Here is a 21,649-nt window from a genome sequence, read left to right as displayed (position 1 = left end):
ATGGCACTTACATGAATGAATGAATGAATGAAGGTCTTGCAATAGCTCAATGCCTATAAAAGGCCATGCATAAAGCAAGGCCGGCCTTTCCTTCGCTGCCGCTGCTGCATCACAGACGTGAAACAGCAAGCAGTGGAGGAAGCCCTCATTCCACAGCTCACTCGAGAGGTCGAACAGTTGGCTGAGAACAGTTGCATCAGGCCAGCACGGGAGGGCCAGAGGCTCATTGGAGACTGGGGGCTCCCTGAGGGCTGCATTGGGAGTCCTCAAGGGCCGCAAGTGGCCCCAGGGCCGGGGTTTGGGCACCCCTGCTCTTGACTGTTTCACTAAGTTCTCCTCCTTCCATAAAGTGCCTGTTAACTCACAACTAGGGAATCTGTGGGTCCAGATATGGTAAACACTAGTCTGTGACCCCTTCCGCTAACAGGCTTTTTGATCAAGTAGTACCTCTTAAAAGGTACCTTTGAAGGCGAATACACTTTGAAAATTTACTTTGAGTTTTTACTACTCAGCCTTAAGAATCCAACATAGGCTAATTTTGAGACTTCCTTGACTTTGTAATGTTGGCAAGCCTTCTGCTGTCTAATTCTCAAGATGGCACACACAAAGAAATGTGTTAAAAACAAACTTTACGTTGGACTGCTCTTTTGATAATGTCTGGAAATTTCAGTTTGCATCAAATACAGCAGATTAACTTTGACCGTTGGTACAAAATCCTGAGCTGTGTGTAGAAGCTTCCCTGCAGATTCTGAGGTTTCTGAGCCTCTTCTTTCTTTTCCCCCACCCCTTTTGATTTCACCACTTTGCAAGTTTACATTCCCAGGAGACTTTGTTGTGGAAAGGAGTCTCTTGAAACTGCTGACATACTGACATTATATCACAACGCGTCCTGGTGAACATTTTAAAAAAAGTGAGTTCAGCCATGACATCACAATTGTCATCCCAGCCCATATGGAGTATTCACAAAATTGGGTCACAAAATTCCCTTGAAAAAGGCATGACTGCATATATTAAGCAAAGTGTCAATCAGTATTCATTTGTAACTGCATCCAATTTCTAAGTATGATTCTTCATGAAGTTTTGTCTTTATATAGCTGTACGTTTGACTTTCCTGTGTCTTTTGTAGTCATTGGTATTAGAAAAAACTGCCAGTTTTCATAATTGTTCAGAAGTAGAAGGGTATAATCAATTTATTTTCAAGTTTTACGTCATTAGATAATACAGTCATGTATCTTCTGGCTAATATACACTTTGGAGTGAAATAACTAGACATATGTGTCTGACCTCCAAATATGTCAATAACCAAGGGCAAATATTCCAAAAATAACACTTGAAAATAACTTAACATACATAAGTAGGCCAAGCTGTTCACCATTTCAGCCTATTTAGCATATAGTATGTATTGATGCTTTTTTCTTATTCCAGTTTCTCTTTTTTAAAAGGTGCTGAGGAAATGCCTTTTGTGCTTATTATCATGTTACATAGACAGTTAAAAAAAAACAAAACTAAATACAAGGCTTGAGAGCTGTTCTGGTTAAATGCTCCTGAATAAAACCTGTCTTTAAAAATACAAATTTTTATTATTGGTATTCCCTTTCACAAATCTCCTCTTGCTGTTTTGCAAAGAATAAAATTGAAACATTTATTACCTTATCTAACTGTACAAATATAACTACTTTTTCTAACAGTGGCTCCAAATTCACAGCAATCTTTTTTTCCTGCTGTGGTGTTTTCTGCTGTATCTTAAACACTAAATGTGTTGTCCCTAAACATCTTTTCCTATTATTGTGATATATCATGTGCAGTTGTTCCTGTAGTTACCAGCACAGATGAGAATGGTCTAGACCAGTGGTTCCCAAACTGTGGGTTGCAAGCTGATTTTTGGTGAGCTGCGAAGGCTTGGGACTTACTGCTGGTTGCTGCTCAAGCCTCTGCTCAGCTGTTTTTGTACCACTCTGGCCTTGTCGCGTCAGTGTTTTTTGTTGCTTCAGCTGGAGCAAAGCCCACTCTTGCTGATGAGCAATGAAAGCATGACACAATGAGGCCTGAAGTGGGCAGAAGAAAGAAGAGCAGACATTCGGACGGTGAAGAAAGTGGCAGTTGGTGGTGAGTCCTAGGCCTTGTGGACCATGATTTGTGGGACACAATAGATTGTCATTCTAAAAATTGGATCACAGTGCTGAAAGGTTTGGGAAACACTGGCCTAGACTACCAGACTACTGCAGTTTATGACTTCAGCAGAAAGGCAGACTTTGCTGATTCTTCCCTTTTGTGCTAAAGCACCTGGAGCCCATTCCTTTTTAAGAATTAGAATAATATGATTGAAAACAAATAGTCTTCACACACAGTTTAACAGCAGACTAACATTTCTGGCCTAGTAACTTAATAATTTATAGTAGTAGTCAGTGGGGCTATATTCCTTTAGTCCTTATTTGATTGCTGTTCAGTAGTGCATGAATTAGGACCTATAGTTATATTAGCTGTTTGACATGTCTGTCTATCGGGGGGGGGGGGTGTCATTTTGCATAATTTTACAAATGATTACTTTGACTTCTTTATTAACATCAGAGGGTAGCACAAATATTGTTCTGATGTGACAAAACCTGAAATTATGCTTTGCATAAAAATAACATTTTGAAATATTAAATATTAAGGTATAGATAATTACTATACAATAGCAAATAGTAATTGTAAATTGGCTTTGCATACTACTTACTTGGATAAATGCCTTGAGGAAGAACCTCTAACTTTTAGATTAAGTACAGGTTGTCCTTCCTTATCTGCAGGTTCAGGAGCCATGAATTTGACCCAGCAGGGGTTGGGATGGCCTTCCTGTACCACCTGGATCCAACTAGAAGAGTCTTCCAGTTGCATTGGGAGGGAAGCCTGCAAAAGGCACTTCCTGCTCCCTGGGCCTAGGTGGCCTGCTGGAAGCCTCTGAAAGTCACTTCTGGTTTCAGCTAAAAACCAGAACTGTCTTTTGGAGGCCTCTAGCAAGCTGTCTAATGCTTGAGAAGGCCTGGCACAGCAGGCCAGAACGTACAGGCCAGAAAAGGCCAACCCATGGATTTTATTATACAAATCCAAAGAGAGCGACTAAGATGATTACGGGGCTGCGGAACCTTCCTTATGAGGCCTTTGGGCCTCTTCAGCCTAGAAAAGAGACACCTGAGGGGGGACATGATTGAGACATACAAAATTATGCAGGGGATGGACAGAGTGGATAGGGAGATGCTCTTTACACTCTCACATAATACCAGAACCAGGGGACATCCACTAAAATTGAGTGTTGGGCGGGTTAGGACAGACAAAAGAAAATATTTCTTTACTCAGCGTGTGGTCGGTCTGTGGAACTCCTTGCCACAGGATGTGGTGCTGGCGTCTAGCCTAGATGCCTTTAAAAGGGGATTGGACAAGTTTCTGGAGGAAAAATCCGTTATGGGGTACAAGCCATGATGTGTATGCACAACCTCCTGATTTTAAAAATGGGTTATGTCAGAATGCCAGATGCAAGGGAGGGCACCAGGATGAGGTCTCCTGTTATCTGGTGTGCTCCCTGGGGCATTTGGTGGGGCCGCTGTGAGATACAGGAAGCTGGACTAGATTGGCCTATGGCCTGATCCAGTGGGGCTGTTCTTATGTTCTTATCCAATGGTTTTGATATATGCAGGGGTACAGGAATATTACCCCCATGGATACTGAGGTCCAACCTGTACTTTGCCTTGCCCAATAATATGCTGTTTAAGCCATTTCTGCTCAACATTGCATATACGCAACAGGACCAAATGTGTACATCTGTGGGCTGGGCAAAAATGGGTTAAACCGTGTGTGTGTGTGTGTGTGTGTGTGTGTGTGTTATGTAAACTACTTTGTGAGCTACTCCAGTTGAAAAGCAATATATATTCTTAATAATTATTGTATGTACAGGTCCAACCTTGTTATACACAGATTTTTTTTATACACTGACTCAACACGATTGGTCAATGTAAATGAGAAGGAATGTGCAGATCCCTAGAGAAGGGGAAAAATGCACCCCTTTAAAATGCTTTTCTTACTGTTGTAGAGATTACCTCAACATATGGGCCCTTTAAATTAAAGAAAAGCAGTCCTGTACAATAGTTAGAGAGGCAGTCTGCAGACAATCCATCAATCATTCTCTCTCCAAGCAACCCCCTTCCTTCCCCCTGAACATGTGAAAGAAAGATAATCCTTTCTAAGTGCCTGGAGAGAGACTGATTGTCATCTTAATGACTCTATCTTAACATCACAAAGGTCAGCAAGGCTGTTTTTAAATCACCTGAGCTAAGGGACTTTGTTTTTTAAATTGATTTGCTATAGTGCAATTTTTGCCATCCACTTGAGTTCTGGGAATGGAAGTCTCCCAAATGAGACTCGGCCTGTACTGGGAATTTTAACCATGCTTCTTTATCTGTTCCAAGATTTTCAGTTATATGGTCTGGGAAACAGCTGTGTAAGATGACTGCCTCTGTGCATTCCCACACTCAGTTTTGTACTGGTTTCAAGGCAGTTGCTTTATACACTCCTTTTTATCTGCCTTTGTGCTGAGTCAGTAGTGTTCAACAGTTTCCCTGACCACTGTCTTCTGCTTCTCAATTCTCTTCCTCTGCCCAACACCATCGTTTTATTGATACAGAATGGTAGAATGGTTAACACTTTAGTGATACCGTGTAATGTCATTATTGATCTATTTTATTGTGCCACACAACTTTTTCTTTATGGCCACAGTTCTCAAACTCTCTGGGAGAGTTTGAGCCGAAGTAAATCCTTGTGGGAGCGGGGAGGAGGCAGCAACGCAATCCCCAGGATTGCGTCGCTAAGGGGGGTGCAGGGACTGGCATTTACTTACCAGTTCCTGCAGCGTCCTCCCAAGGGTGCAGGGAGCCCTGTGATCACTCTGCGAAGCTTAGAAAGTGAAAGCGGAGCAATCGCGCTCCACCACCGCAAAACTGAAAGTGGAGCACAGTTGCTCCGCTTTCACTTTTTGAAGGCTGGGGAGCCCTGAGGAGGGTTGCGCAGGGTTCCCTGAACCTCCAGGAGGCTGCCGCAGGGACTGGTAAGTACATGCCAGTCCCTGTGCCCCCTTAGTGACATGATCCTGGGGATCCCCCTGCCCCTTAAGGGGGCAGAGGCCAGGGCCCTCCAGCTGGGGCATCACAACACCCTAGTTTGAGAAGCCCTGCCTTAGGGTATTGGGAATTTAGGGTGGTTCTTTTGGTCAATTTGGAATGGATTCCATTGAAATTGATATAATTGTGATATAAGTTCAATTTCACATATTGTGAAATTGATATAAATGTATCATACTTATCTGAGTGTTCACTGTAAGGACCATTTTCAGGAATGAATTGGGTATGAATAATGAGAGAGGAGTGTATATTTAACTTGTAAGCCACTTCCTTTTGTATCCTTGCTGGAAGGGAGTTGAACAGTTTTTTGTGTTCAAAAATTAATTTGTGTTTTTTGTACTCAAAAAATAATTTGTTTGTATCAAAGCAGGAGCAAAATGGATTTAGTAGTTTCTTCCATTCCATCTATTTTAACTTCAGTAGCGGAATGGTACTGAAATTGCTTGTAAAGATGTAATCTTGTCATTGGGAAGGACAAACAAATGATTGAAACTTGTGTAAAAATATTTGTATCTTTATTACAGTATGTATAATAGTGTAGGTACCATTTCTGTATCCCTTAATAATAAAGCCATGATCTTGTTCCTGGTTTCTTATCCTAGGAACATAAGAGCCCCACTGGATCAGGCCAAAGGCCCATCTAGTCCAGCTTCCTGTATCTCACAGTGGTCCACCAGATGCCTCACAGTGCACAGAAGACAACAAGACACAAATTGTGTCCTGGTGTCCTCCCTTGCATCTGGTAATCTGAAGTTGCCTACCTCTAAAACCAGAAGCTTGCACATTCCTATCATGACTTGTAACTTGTGATGAACTTTTCCTCCAGAAATTTGTCCAGTCCCCTCTTAAAGGCCTCTAGGCCAGATGCCATCACTACTTCCTGTGGCAAGGAATTCCACAGACTAATTATATGCTGGGTAAAAAAATATTTTCTTTTCTCTCTCCTAACTCTCCCAACACTCAATTTTAGTGGATATTCCGTGGTTCTGGTGTTGTGTGAAAAGGAAAAGCACACCCCTCTATCCACTCTATCCATCCCTTGCATAATTTTGTATGTCTCAATTATGTCTCCCCGCAGGCGCCTCTTTTCTAGACTGAAGAACCCCACATGCTGTAGTCTTTCCCCATAAGGGAATTGCCCCAGCCCAGTAATCACTTTGGTTGTTCTCCCCACTTTTTCCACTTCCACTATACCCTTTTTGAGATGTGGTGACCAGAACTGGACACAATACTCCAGGATTGGCCTTACCATCAATTTGTACAATGGTATTATAATATTAGCCATCTTATTCTCAACACCTTTTTTTAATGATCCCAAGCATGGAATTAGCATTCTTCACTGCTGCCACACATTGGGTTGACATTTTCATCGAGCTGTCCACCAGTACCCCAAGATCTTTCCTTATCTTTTTTTTCCTTACCTATTTTTACTCTGACTGCTGTTTTTTTATGATGTGTTAATATGTTTTTATTTGTTTTTTAAATTATGTTTTTAATATGTTGTAAGCCGCCTTGAGTCCCTTCGGGGAGAAAGGCGGGGTAAAAATAAAGTTGTTATTATTATTATTATTATTATCTGTCACAGACAGCTCAGAACCCATTAGCCTATATGTAAAGTTTCGATTTTTTGCCCCAATGTGCATGACTTTACACTTACTGACATTGAAACGCATCTGCCATTTTGCTGCCCAGTCTCCCAGTTTGGAGAGATCCTTCTGGAGCTCTTCACAGTCTTCACCACTGTTCTTCACCACTCTGAAAAGTTTGGTGTCATCTGCAGACTTGGCCACTTTGCTGCTTAGCCTATCTCCAGATCATTTATGAACAGCTTGAAAAGCACTTGTCCCAGGACAGATCCTTGGGCACTCTGCTTTTCACCTCTCTCCATTGTGAAAATTGTCCAATGACACCTACTTTCTGTTTCCTGGTCCACAACCAATTCCTAATCCATGAGAGGACTGGCCCTTAATTCCCTGATTGTGGAGTTTTCTCAGCAGCCTTTGCTGAGGGTTTGACCATGTCAAATGCCTTCTGAAAGTCCAGATATATAATATCCACAGGGTCTTCTGCATCCACATACCTGTTGACCTTTTCAGAGAATTCTGAAAGGTTTGTGAGGCAAGACTTACCCTTACAGAAGCCATGCTGATTCTCCCTCAGCAAGGCCTGTTCATCTATGTGTTTTGAGATTCTGTCTTTGATGAGGCATTCCACCATCTTACCTGGTATAGATGTTAGGCTGACTGGCCTATAGTTTCCCGGGTCCCCTCTCCTTCCTTTTTTTAAAGATCAGTGTGACATTTGCTAACCTCCAATCCTCTGGCACCGTGGCTGTTTTAAGGGATAAGTTGCATATTTTAGGGACATATTAAGGGACAAGTTGAATATTTTAGTCGAGAGGCTACTTCATTCTTCAGTTCCTTAATAACCCTTGGGTGGATGCCATCTGGGCCTGATGACTTATTGATTTTTAATTTGTCAATTAGGTCTGTAATGTCTTCTCTTTTAACCTCTATCTGACTTTATTCTTCAGTCCTTTGGATGCAGGACAATAGGCTCCAAATTACAAAAGGCTTCTGGGCAATATATATGCGGTACTACAAATGAAACATGTCAACATTCCCCAAAGAGTGTACATCTGTTAGAGATCTACTCTTATAATGAGATTACTCCAGCTAAGATTACAGGTAAAGTCTAATGCCAAGCTGCCAGGAGAGTTAGCCCATCCTCAGTGGTGGGTGGCATAGTCCATTTTCCAGGAATTGTACCATGTTTGGGGCTATGTCCCCTCTACTGTTTGAACAGTAACTTGTCATGATAACCGAGCACAGCTGCAGACATCTGCTTCCTGAACTTCGTTTAGTAGTGCATCATACCCTGTCTTTGGTACACCATATCACTCTTGGGCAGAACAGCATACAGGATTTAGTCAGGATGAAAAGAGCATCATGCTGATCAGTTTGCTAGCACTGAATAATGGCTGTTGTACAGTTGGTCATGCAAGAATATGCCATCTGCTCTGGAGTCAAAACTGTTTCTCTGCCAAAAAAAAATGCATCTTAAGACCTCAAGCTGCAGTGTGAATGTTAAAGCAAATAAGCAGTTTAGATAGTCTTTTGAGGCACATAGTTGAGGCACAATACAACAATCTAATTCTAAAGTACTGTGACTTCTGTTTCTATTTTCTAATTATGCTATATCTAACACTTCTCTATGTAATTAGTGAGAATTTATAAAACATGCACTTATACCCAAAAGCTCCCAACCACTTGTAATCTAGTTTTAAACAGAACAGTGTTAAAATCGTAAAAAAGACAATTGTGTAAGTTTGATATACTAGTTTATTTCTGTTGAGCAAGGGCTGCTTCACACTTATTTTCTTTCCTAAATAAGTATGGGCCAATATGGCTTGAGATATAGCGCTGAAGGTCATCTTTGAGTCTGACCTGCAATAGAGGTGTTAGCCTCTGTGATGTTGAGGAAAAGAACCAATTCTTACACTGGTTTTATTTTAAATCTGATCCTCCTGCTTGATATCTTGGTGAGGAATTGGTCTAGCTGCTAGTTTTCACATTTTTATACCTCCCTTCCTCCAAGAGCCACGTTCATGTGCTGCCTCTGTAGAGTTTAGACTGAGGGAAATCATGTCTCTTGCATGTTGTTGGCATCCTTCAGTCTCGGAAAACTATGGTATCGCACTCTGAACAGTGTTCTGGAACAGAGTGTCCTCTCCAGTGCGCGAAGCCTGGGTAAAGTAGATATGGAGGATAGACTGTTTCCCATGCAGCAAATCCCCCCTCTGCACGTCGCTGAAATGGTCCAGTGGAAAGGCAGAAGCCAATACGGTTGGTTCCAGCGACGTTGCAGGAGTTGCCAGAATGTGACTGTGTTCAGCCATGAACTGCCTCAGGGACTCCGGCTCTGGATTTTGCCTCGAGGTTGACTCCTGAAGCCTTTTCCATAACTGGATGTAGCCACAAGGCAGTGGAGGTTTGGGATCAGAGTTTTCCTTCTCTCAGATGAGCTGCCTTCCCAGGCTAACGAGTCCCATCTACCCGGTGGCTGTTCAGTCGCCTCTTACGACACGCACAGCCAAACTGAGGGCCTATCCTTATCCCCAGCCCTCAGGGTACGACTTCTTGCACGACTTCTAGTTTCACGGAGGAAACCAGAATTCGTATGAGACTGAACCTCAGTCTGAACCTTGCAGAGGCAGTGCGCAGATGTGCACTACCTCTGTGAGGCTCAGAAAATCCTCCGGAGGGGAGGAGACGGAGTTTCCCTCATTTTTGGAGGGTTGGGGGTGTGCACCCCCGATGACCACGTGACCTCACATAAGCTGGAAGGTCGCAAAGTGGCACTCTCCTGTATTTTAAGCTAATTTGTATTTCCTGAGGGAGGGCACAGCACTGTGAAAACTAAGTTGCAATTTCCAAGTAATTGCAGAATGCAAGGCCCAGCAAATCACTTGCTCTTTGTGACTCATTATAGATTAATGGTCGTCCTGGAAAGTTAAGAACATTATGTCCCAAGCCAACTCTCAAGAGCTATAAATTCCCTCAGAATAATCAGTCTGACTGATGAGCTCAGTCGAACATCCTGAATTTGACACATTCAAGAAAGAAGTCAGTTATACAGCAGAGAGCTCAGTATACGAACACAGTCTACAAGTGTTACACTTCATGAAGTGTCTAAATTTTTAGAGTTTAACAGCCTAATTATGAAAGTGCTGTGTCAATGCTTTTGAAGTGATTGCATAGAGAAAGGGCACTGAGAATTGCAGCCTAGGATCAGAAGCACTTTCCATTTTATTGCATCCCATTTGGTAATGGTTAGGCTACTCAAGGTTGTTAAATTATACAGTGCATGCTTTTATCGTTCTTTTTTTTTGGTATGGGTTGAGAAGAAATATGCGAAGAGATTTTTATTTTCCTGCAGGCTATTGCGTGGGACTGAATCTGAAGTGAGGTGGAAAAAAAGTTACCTATCAAAAATTAAATTGCTTCTGATATCTCTTTTGGGAAGGCAGAAATCATGAGTAGCTCATAAGGTGATCAGCTGTATGTGTTTTTGCTGAATGTTTTATGGCAGTCTTTGTCCATGTTAAGTCTGAGCCTGAAACATTATATACTTTTCATACAAACCACTTTTACCATTGTTATCCAAAGCTACTCTGATAACTTTTTTATCTGTTTTGTCATTGATTGTCATTTTGTGATCCTTCTTACATTACACATCCATCAAAATATATACTGTATATTTAAATTATTTTGTATGATGTTGCCAGACTAGGACACATCCACCCAAGAGAACCTAGTATGTGATTTCTCTTGATGAATATTTTCTGTCTTCCTGAATTGGGGCAATTTTTGGCTCATTAGCAGCATCTGTCTCATTCAGTGCTCCAACCCCAACATAGTGTCTTTTCTAGTGGCTGTTTGCTGGTGTATTTTTATCTTTTTAGATTGTGAGCCCTTTTGGAACAGGGAACCATTTAGTTAATTGATTTTTTTTTCCTCTGTAGACTGCTTTGTGAATTTTTTTAAATTAAAAAGTAGTGTATAAATATTCATAATTTGCCTAAAGGCAACTTTTGTCATTTTTTCATATAGTCTCCGTTAGCCAGGGCCATTAGCCATGAGGGGGGAATTTCGCTTCTCTTCCATTTGTGTTAGTGAGTTCCTGCCAGAAATTAGAATGTGCCTGCCACTTGGCTCACATTCCTGTCTGTCTTATTCTACTCCTCCAACCAGATAGTGTGATGACATAATTCCGGCCAAATGTAAACACTTCTAGGAACATCAGGAAACTTGGTTTTTCCCTTCTAGCTGCCTGAAAGCCTTCTCTGTAGGACTTGGAGAGAAGCATCCACTCACTGTACAGAGAGTGAAGAGGGCTGATGATTCCTGCATGAAGGTGTCTTAGCTAGGGAAAATGTTCAGCTAGATTGTGCCAGGTTCATTTTGGCCAATTTTGCAAAGTCCTTCCAGCTAGCCCAAATACCTTCCGAGCAAGGCAAGCTGATTCAGTAGCATTTCAGCTCTTATCTGCTGGGCATTAGTAGTAACTGCACCTTTAGCAAACCTTTTCATTTTATTTAGGCCTCCAATATTTTCCCTCAACCTACTATTGCTTCTGATACCCCTCTTCCTTCTCCTGCTGCTATTTAAGCTTTTAGATAAAATTGGTTCTATTCAACCCTTACTCTGCCTGGACCCTGGGTATGGGAAAGTTCAGTGGATTGTTGCATCTTTTTGCTATACAGATGCTACTTTGTGTGTGTGTGTTGGGGGGGCAGGGTTAATAGAAACTCCTGAGGTTTAGTGTTCTCTTGGGAGAGGGCTTTGCTCTGATGTTCCTTCTGTCTGGTCTATAGCCTGGTTTGGTGGCTGTACTGAGTGAGGTTTCCCCCATTCAACTGTGTATTCAGCAAATGGAAAGTGGGGACAGATGTATGGAACATACTGATTACCAGGAGCTACATCCCTGGGTCAGCCTGAAGTCCCCTCATGACCATTACACCTGCTGTCTGACTATGGTGGGGAATTTAATGCCAGGAGGTAGGGCTGGCCCCACATTTAATGGGCTCCTGGGCAATGTGCTCTGTTGTGCTGTTATCAGGTGTGCTTTTAAAATGTGTAATGTGCATGGGGGGAACCAAATTTGTGTGCAGTATCCTGTGTAGTGGCTAATGGCACAGCAGTGCAGTCTGGCAGGGAAAGAAACTGGGAGGCTATGAGGAAAGATGCAACAAAACAGATTTATCTGTGGAGAAAGTGAACAAAAATTGAAAAGGGAGAATTTTAAAAAGTGCCTAGCTATGCTTTTCACTTGATCACAATTAGTTTGATAATGCAAAACTATTTCTAAACATTTATTCACTGCTGGACTCTAAGTGTAAGCAGTTGTTAGTAAGAAAAGAGGAGAGAAACTAAGAGAAGGAAAAAGGGGCTTCATAGTAGCACAAGTGTGCAGAGGGAACAGAAGGGGAAGATAGAATGTAGAGAATTAGGTGGGTTTCCCAGAGGGGGCCTGGGGGGGGAGAATTCAGGATGCAAGAAAAAGAGAAGGGAGGAAAGAGGAATAATTCAATCAATAAATGATACCAGGTGCAAAGAACATTGGTATCATTTATTGATTGATTGAATTATTCTAAATATAGATGGTTCTATTGCTGTAGTAACCATATTTATTGTTACCTACTGAATAAAAAGCAAGATATAAAAATACAAAATCACTCAAATATAAACTTCTGCCATGTGCATTTCCAGATAAGGCCTGTTGGCTGCAATAACTAAAAGAATAAATAAGAAAGCACAAAGATTTTTATCATAAAAAAGATAGAATGTTCACACTGAACACTAATACAAAGTTTTGTTTATTGTATCAAGGTGAGGTGACATGTTTTACTGCTTCTCCTGCTAGATATCCCCATGGTCCACCAATATGTCTTTTCACATCTGTGTACATGAATGGCCACTTGCAGTCCAAAGCAGTATTGCTTAAACTTGTTGAAATTGGGGGGGGGGGCGTATATATGCTTCACGCTGTTGATTGTAGCTAGAATCCCTTGTATGGGGAATTATAACTCAACTATGTTAGGATCATTTAGCTATACAGTATTGCATATTTCTAGTCAAGCATTCATTGTAAAAAACCCAGCACCCAGTGATCCATGAGAGATTGACCATTCATCCACCAGTAGACCAGAATCTGCACACCTCCTATCAGATGTTTCAATAAGATTGGGGCCACTGTTGAACAGACTCTGGCCTGATTTCCAGCCAGTCCTTTTTGCAGAAAGGATTTTCAGAAAGAAAAGTTGGACAAGAAAACATACAGGAGGAAATATGTTTGTTTAGTATGTGTATTTGTTTGATCAGAATTGTGTTGGTTAAATAACACTTTATTTGTAAATGAAATTGATTAAACACTAAGTGTTGGTTTCAAATTCTAATCTGTATATTGCTAGCATTGTTGCTTACCTTCATGATGTTTATCAGTAGCAGTTATTCAAACAGTTTTGATTTTGCTAGATAAATGTACTCAATCTTTTATATTAATTCTTTTGTTTGAATTGGGGTCCAATCTGGTCCAACTTTCCAGCACCAATGCAGCCCTGAGGTAAGGAAACAAATGTTCCTTTTCCCTGAGGAGGGACCATGACTGCCCTCCAATTGCAGAATGCAGCGCATGCCCCATTGGCATGACTGCATCAGTACTAGAAAGTTGAATAGGATTGGACCCTCATTTTAATATTTAATTTTTAGATTTTAATATCTTTGCCCATAAGGGTTTGTTAATCAGCAAAACAGCTGGTGCACATATAGTGTTCAAAGCCATAAAATGTTCCTTCGTTGAGGTTTTTTTTGTGAGTGAGGAAGTAATCTGATGCCTTTACCTAATAAATTTGTATATATTATATGTGCAGGTAATATATGCTTTGAACACAAAGAATGATGAACACGAAGCTGCTATCCAGGCCCTTAAAGAGGCTCATGAAGAAGAAATTCAACAAATTCTTGCAGAAACCAGAGAGAAGATTCTGCAGTACAAGAGTAAAGTTTCAGAGGAAGTGGATCTGAAAAGAAAGATTCAGGTTTTAGAAGAATCATTGGAAGATCATAAAAAGATGAAGCACCAAGCCTTAACAGAATTTGAAGCTTATAAGGACAGAGTTGAGGATATGCAGCTTTGTGCTGAAGCTCAGCATGTCCAGCGGGTAGTAACTATGTCACGGGAAGTAGAAGAGATTAGAAAGAAGTTTGAGGAGAGGTTACGGAGTTTTATACAACTACAAGTACAGTTTGAGAAGGATAAACGTTCAGCCCTTGAAGAACTGAGGGCTTCACATAGACTTGAGGTCCAAGAACTTATGAAAACCCATCAGAATCAGAATGCTACTTTAAGTAAAGGACAGGAAAAGCTAGAAGAATTGCACAGGCGGGAGGTAGATGACTTAAATGCCAAAGTTGAGGAGTTAAGATTGGAACGAAAAAAGCTCATTGAGGAATATGAAGGTAAACTCAGCAAAGCGCAGTCTTTCTATGAACATGAACTTGATACTATGAAAAGATCACAACTGTTCACTGCTGAAAGCTTGAAAGCTTGCAAAGAGAAGGAAATGGAACTAAGAAAAGAATTTCAAGGCCAAGAATCTGTTCTTCGAAAAAACCTGGGGAAGCTTAAGACAGAATTGCAGATGGTACAGGATGAGGCTGGCAGTCTAAGAGAGAAATGCCAGAAGCTTCAAGTAGCTCTAAATACAGCAGAAAACAATGTACAGGTGAGATGTTGCACTATTAACTTCTTCAGAAGAAAAATATTATAATGTACAAAAAGTAGTGGTTAAGACATTTGTTGTCCATCCATAATGCCAACTGAAGAGGTCTCTCCAAGCAGAGGATTGGCAGAGGGGTCTGCCTTTGGCTGCAATCCTAACCACACTTTCCTGAAAGTAAGCCATGGGTGTTGTTCTTAAGTAATGGTGCACTGAATTGTAGCCTGGGACTTTGTTCCAGATGGAAATGAGGATTCTATCCTGATGTTTTGAAACCTCTAAACTGAGGCGGATATGAAATTCTTTGCAAATGGCGTGCCAGAAATGTTCTGAGGCAGCAGCAAAAAGAAAAAAAGGAGGCACTTTCCCTTCTCCAAACTGGAAGGGAGTTGTAGGGGCTTGTGGGAGTTGTGAGGAGGCTTTGTGAGGAGTAAGTGCTGCACTTCCATAGCACCAGCCCTAATACAGATTACAGTTCCCACAAGTGCCTTCACTTCTCTTCCTGTCTGGAGAAGAAGCTAAAATGGCTGCCTCTGAATACTGTAATTACTAGTAAAAATTATACTTTTTCTCCACCCCGTGTCCTGTTTCTCAGCCGAGTCCTACCCCCCAACTTCACCAGACAGCTGCTAAGCTTCCCAGAAGCTTCCCAGAATGCTTCCTAGATTTTTTTTTAATTCTGCATTCACATGAGTTGTTTGGCTAATTCTGCTGGAAAGTAGAGGCATAGCTAGGTCATTTGACACCTGGGCCCATAAATTTTTGTCACCCCATACAATTATATAATTAATTAGTTATTATATTATATCATTTATTATTAATTCACATTTTTATACCACCCTTCCTCTAAGCAGCTCAGGGTGCTGTACATGGTTCCTCTCCTTATTTTGTCCTCACAACAACCCATTGAGGTAGGTGAGACTGAGAGATAATAATAGTCATGACATGAAATTAATAATAATAATGGCCAGAAAATAAATGCAGTGAATATTTCCCCACAAGCAATGGGTGAAATTCTGCATCAAATGGTATATAACTTGATGGTATTATTCCTAAAAGCCACAATTTCCAGAATTTTGGTCACTAGGGTGTCACACACACACACCCCGGATGTCTCATTGGCTTGTTTTGAGTTAAGGCAGTAGTTCTCAAATTTTTAACACTGGGACCCACTTTTTAGAATGGCAATCTGTCCAGGACCCACCAGAAGTGATGTCATGACTGGAAGTGAAATCATCAAGCAAAATCAAATAATTATAAATAATTAATTTAAAGAAAAACAGATAGTTAAATAAGGGGAAGCTAACCCTGTTTCACCAAGTGAATTTTCTCTGTAGCCGGCCTGCAATAATACCCCCCCCCCCACACACACACAAAATCAGTGAGATTTTCAGCCCTCCCCAGGCCCATCTTACCAGCTGAAGCCTCTGTTTTATTCTTGGAGGGGGAGTGCTGCCTTCTGGAGCAGTTGTTAAGCTCCACTTTCATCAGATTGGGACCATGCAGCTAGCCTTGCATTCCCTTTTGCCTGACTTGACCAGGAGCCAAGGCACGTTTGCTTACTCGTGAGTAAACACGACCATGTGGCTTGCTTTCGCTTTCCATGGGGCTCAATACATTTGTCTGCTTGGAGGGAGGGACTTCCTTCTTAGGTGTTCTTTGGGGGCTGCTTTCATTGGATAGGAATCATTCTGGTGTCATTGGATTCCTCTCAGCCTGTCCTTTCCAATGAACTATGGCAAATTCACCTAGTTGTAAGTAGTAGTAGTAATAATAATAATAATAATTAATTCAGGTATTTCTGTACCGCCTTTCTTGGTCCTCAGATTTCTCTTTAGACTTTATTCAAGGCGGTTTACATAGGCAGGCAATTTTTAAATCCCAGTAGGGATTTTTACAATTTGAAAGTCGGTTCTATCTTTCAAGAAACCACAACATTCAGGTGTTTCTTTCTTGATCTGGTCGCACATTCTGGCCTCCATCCTCCCATGCTCAGAGCAGATGGAATAGCTTAGCTCAGCTTGTCAGCTGCTTCAAGGTCGCACTGTACCGGTGGCCTCGAACTGGCGACCTTCAGATGTTATCTTCAGGCAAATGGAGGCTCAACCCTCTAGACCAGACCTCCTGCCTGCGCGATGAGTAAACGCGTGATATGGCTCAGTTTCATTTTCCATAGGGTTCCACGCATTTTTTTTTTGTTTGTTTTTTTGCGTATAACTTTTGATGGAAACAAGATATTTCAATTTGGTTTTTTGCATTGCATTCCACTGGAAATTCCACATCCAACGGTATATATCATGATGGACTTACTCCTAACCTTCGTGATGTTGGGGCATTTGTGGTGTTACACCCCCCCAAGGGTGGTACCCGGGGCGGACCACCCCCGCTAGCTACGCCACTGCTGGAAAGTAAAATCCTTTCTCTGCATTCTCTGTATGTTTACTCAAAAGTTGGTAAAACTTTGTTGCCTTTTTTCAAGGAAAGCATGCATAGAATTACAGCCGTAATTAGCAATTGTGTCAGTTCTAAATCACATTTTAAAAACAAAATACAGGTCCAGCCTATTTATACACAGAGTTTTTATACATGGATTTGACTCAACATGAATGGCTCCTGCAAATGAGAAGGAATGTGCTGATACCTGGAGAAGGGGAAAAATGTATCACTTTCAAATCAGTTTTAAAAACTGAACAGTCCTTTAACAATAGCCTTCTTAATGACAGAGAGAGGTCAGCTGGCTGACAATCCATCAGTCCTTCTCTCTCCAGGCCACCCCTCCCTTCCCCCTGAGCACGTGAAAGAGGGGCTTTGCATTGGAAAAGGGAGGGGCTGAGTGAAGCGCTTGGAGGAGGACTGATTGATGGATTGTCTTCTTAATGACTCTTATCTTACATCACGAAGGTCAGCAAGGCTGTTTTTAAATCACTGGAGCAAAGAAACTTTGTTTTTGTAATTGGTTTGCTATAGTGCGTTTTTTGCCATCCACGTGAGTGCTTGGAACGGAACCCACACGAATAATGAGGCTCTACCTGTATTTATATTATCTGACTGCACAGATTATTTGTTTTTCCTTCAAGAACACAGAAGAGTGAAATAGTTTTATTCTTCTTGTGATTTGAACATATACTATACATTGTTGTGCTAAATAATGCAACCATTAATATTTAGCACAATGACATTGAACAATCTCCAGTCTCTAGGCATTTTAAGCACTTATCAGTTTTCTGTGACTGTCATCCAACATAGCTTAAGGCTTGAAGAAAGGATAAAAATTGTATGTTGTGTATGCATAATACATGACACTGATTTGCACTCAGTGAAGGATAGCTTAGTCATTCCATTTTTCTTTTTGAATATAAAGACATTTTAAAGAATTTTTCTTTCATTTCATCTTTTGAACTGGAGTTTAATATCTTATTCTAATTAAACCACATCTTCACTTGTCTTTTAAAATTAATTTTACTTTGTTAGGGCAGAATGCCAATATGCCTTTAGTGTTACTAGAATTTGTTATCGGGTGAAAGGGCATAAAATTTTGAAATCAGATTTAAAGTAAAGGTAAATGTTAAAGGATTACATTTAACAGATATTGTTTTCTAACTGCGCAGTCCTACCTGAACTGTCCCACACCGATGCATGGGCATCCTGTAGGGACATTTAGTAGGCAGAAAGTCTCCTCGAGTAAAGGGGACATTCATCCCCATGCCCCAGAAAAAGCCCCACTCTCTGCTATAGGTCAACTAAGACCTATACCAATTGTATAGCTAGTACATGTCCCTGTTGATCTGTGTTGCCTGATTGGGCCCAGGAAGGGGGATAGATTATGATGCACTCTGGCATCACCGATCCTGCCCTTTCCTGCGCCCAATCCACCCACCCCTGCCTCTATTGCTGCCTTTCCTCCTCTCCCCATCCCATGCTGCTCAGTGCAATACTTACTTGCTCTGGTGGATGCCGCTCCTTACGCTGCCCCTTACGCTGCTTCCCTTACGCTGTGGGAAGCATTTGGCCTTCCAGCTGGCAACACTAAGTAACGCACCGTTGCAACATGCTTTACAGCATATTTTAACAGCCTGCGCCAGCACACTCTGTGGATAGGATTGAGTTTGTTACACTGAATCCCGAAGCACCTTTCTGCAAGTGAAAAAAGTCTTTTCATGCAAGGATTTTTTAATACCACCTGCAAAACAAAGTACAGTTGTCTTCTGATTCTGCAAGAAGCGTGGGAGCTGCTATAGAATCTCCCTGTTATAGCACTGTGAACTCTGTTCAAGCACTTGCCCATGCTTTTACAGAACAGCAGTAATGGCTGATTTTTTTTTTCTTTGGATTCATCCCATTTTATGGAACATGGGTGCCCAAACCCCAGCCCTGGGGCCACTTGTGGCCCTTGAGGACTCCTAATCCGGCCCTCAGGGAGCCCCCAGTCTCTAATGAGCCTCTGGCCCTCCAGAGACTTGCTGGAGCCTGCACTAGCCTAATGCAACTGCCCTCAGCATGATAGCCAACTGTTCGACCTCTCGCACGAGCTGTGGGATGAGGGCTTCCTTCACTGCTTGCTGTTTCACATCTGTGATGCGGCAGCAAAGGAAAGGCTGGCCTTGTTTTCTGCAAGGCCTTTTATAGGCCATTAGTTATTGCAAGTCCTTCATTCATTCATATAAGTTCCATCTCTAATATATTCATTTATGTAAATTTATTCAAAGTTTAAATGTAAATCAATTCTTTTCTTCCCGGCACAATGTCAGAGAGATGTGGCCCTCCTGCCAAAAAGTTTGGACACCCCTGATATGGAAGAATGCACAAGCTGTTAGCTGGTTAACTTCAGGTAACAGCAACACTATGAGCAGTGCAAAAAAAACCCATCTTTTGAATATGTAACATATGCATATGTGCAATTTAAAATATATGTAAATTATGCTTATTTTACCATAGTATCAGCAAATGTTTACAATAAAAATGGGTTCATCAAATTTGTAGGCAAAAGTCACTCAGAGGTTATGGAACTGTTGCAAATTTATTACTAAAGAACTGCAAAAATGTGCAAGCAAGAAGGTGATTAACTGTCATTGTATTATAAATTGGGTAATAATCCTTCCATGGTCAAATGTCATCGCATTGGTAAATTTCATTCATACTTGCTCAGTTTTAAGAGCATTACTTCTTTCTTTTAAAAATGTACTTTGTTCTCTTAGGCTCTTCAAAAGCAGCTAGATGACGTCAAAGAAGAAGAAATGTCATTGTTGAGCAAACACAAGGAGGTTGAAAGTGAGCTAGCAGCTGCTAGGGAACGCCTACAGCAGCAGGCCACAGACCTTGTACTAAAAGCCAGTATGTGTGTCTGTTTTTCTGTGCTTCCTATGTAATGTATCCCAAGTCTTCATAATGTCAGGTTTTGTTCAGTACTCAAATGCAAAGTGCATGATTAGTTGTATATATTTTTTGGAACAGTGGTTCTCAAACGTTTTAGCATCAGGTCCCACTTTTTAAAACACTCTTATCAGGACCCACCTAGCTTTAAATTTCTGCCCAATGTTGCATATACGCAACAGGGACCAAATGTTTGCTTCTGTGGGCTGGGCAAAAATGGGTTAAGAGAATGAAAAAAGGTTCACTTTATCAGCTGCTCAAGCCTCTGTTTATCTGTTGTTTTTTTTTCAATTGGGGAGCCCTTCTGGAAATTTTTTCAATGGGGGGCCAGATAGGGACCATTATGTGGCCTTGTGTTCCCCTCTACCTGTCCTTCAAAGTGGACCAGGGCACATTCACCTACTCATGTGTAAACACGTATATGCTGCTCTTTCAGTTTCATTAGGAGTCAATACATTTTCCTTGTCAGCTATCAACTTTTCAGTTTCACAACCTACTAAAAGTCAGATCACAACCCACTGGTGGGTCCCAATCCACTGTTTGGGAACCACTGTTCAAGAAAAAGCACTTCATTTTTTTGTTCTTGAAACAACATTTTTGTTGTTGGAAGCTTCCTTTTGAAATTCAGTATGATTAGCAGTCTCAATTTTTAATTGTTTTAATGAAATATCATTTAACTTTTTTATGATCTAAAAACACAAGCTCATTAACTAATAACTGTTTCTGTCTTGCTTGAATTTTCTTCTGGTTTGAAATTTTCCCCCATATGCAAAAAGCATCATGTCAAAATCTAATAATGAGAGGCAAAAATGCTTATTGGAAGAGGTTGCATAAAAAACACACTGACTGAAATAATAATTAAATTACGTCAGTGGGTCTCACACATTTAGCACATTTTTAGAATGAGAATCTGTCGGGACCTACCGGAAGTGATGTCGGGACTCACAAGAAGTGACATCGTCAAGCAGGGAAATTTTTAACAATCCTAGGCTGCAATCCTACCCACACTTACCCAGGAGTAAGCCCTATTGACTATCATTGTTAAAAGAACATGTATAGTAGCTTGTTAAAAGTACAGGTGTGTAATATTTCCCCAAATGCAGTCACGTTTCATGGTAGCATCAAGTCTAATATATTTTAACAAAATATTGAAATGAATGGGGACCCCCCTGAAATTGACTCGCAACCCACCCACAGTTTGAGAAACACTGAATTACATGACCTATTTCCTATCCATCAAATATTTAGGGTTCTGTGTGTTTGAGAATTGCTTCATATGTTCTTGAATCTGTGTAGTGCAAGGGTCTGCACTGCATGTACAATATGATGCACATGTGCATACTTCTGTGTGTGTAATATGCATGATTTCCATATCTTTCCACTTCTGTCTTTTGGGTGTACTCACTACTGTATGTTGTCACACATATCTGCATCGCACTTTGCATTGCAGCATGGCAGGCATGCTTTGCTGTGAATTAGGCCATTGTTAAACTTGCCTTGAAAATGTCATCCTGGAGAAGAATCTCCCCTACAGCATTAGAAGTTGTAAACATTTGACTCATAATTTTAAAAGGGACATGATCTATAGCAGCCATTCTCAATCTTTTTCTGGCTATGGCCCCTTAGGAGCTCTTTCCAGCACCCCCATGTCAAACAAGGATACAACACAAACTGATAAACATAAAAATATTCATTATTAAACACCAAGAGAACTTGAACATTCTTACATACTAGTGTTTCCTAGAGTGCCATACGGCTCCCATTGAGAGTGGCTGATCTAAAATAACTTCGTAAGGCCTGATCAGCTACTCCTTAATCATATTCCTGACTCTGCCGGGGACACTGATGTGAT

The 21,649-nt window shown here is 41.1% G+C and overlaps 1 protein-coding gene across 4 annotated transcripts in view; it reads left to right on the top strand.

The window, feature by feature from the left end:
• Nucleotides 1-21,649, top strand: part of FAM184A (family with sequence similarity 184 member A) — an 88,549-nt gene that overhangs the window by 19,753 nt on the left and 47,147 nt on the right. For all 4 annotated transcript variants that reach the window (XM_066613830.1, XM_066613840.1, XM_066613850.1 and 1 more), the window contains 2 exons: nucleotides 13,579-14,433; nucleotides 19,623-19,758. In XM_066613830.1, the coding sequence (XP_066469927.1) occupies nucleotides 13,579-14,433; nucleotides 19,623-19,758 (991 nt within the window). The remainder of the gene's footprint in view (nucleotides 1-13,578; nucleotides 14,434-19,622; nucleotides 19,759-21,649) is intronic.

This window comes from Tiliqua scincoides, chromosome 1 (genome assembly GCF_035046505.1).
Source record: "Tiliqua scincoides isolate rTilSci1 chromosome 1, rTilSci1.hap2, whole genome shotgun sequence".
Classification (NCBI taxonomy): domain Eukaryota; kingdom Metazoa; phylum Chordata; class Lepidosauria; order Squamata; family Scincidae; genus Tiliqua; species Tiliqua scincoides.
The sequence above is the reverse complement of the archived record's forward strand: the minus strand, read 5'-3'. Positions and strand labels throughout refer to the sequence as shown.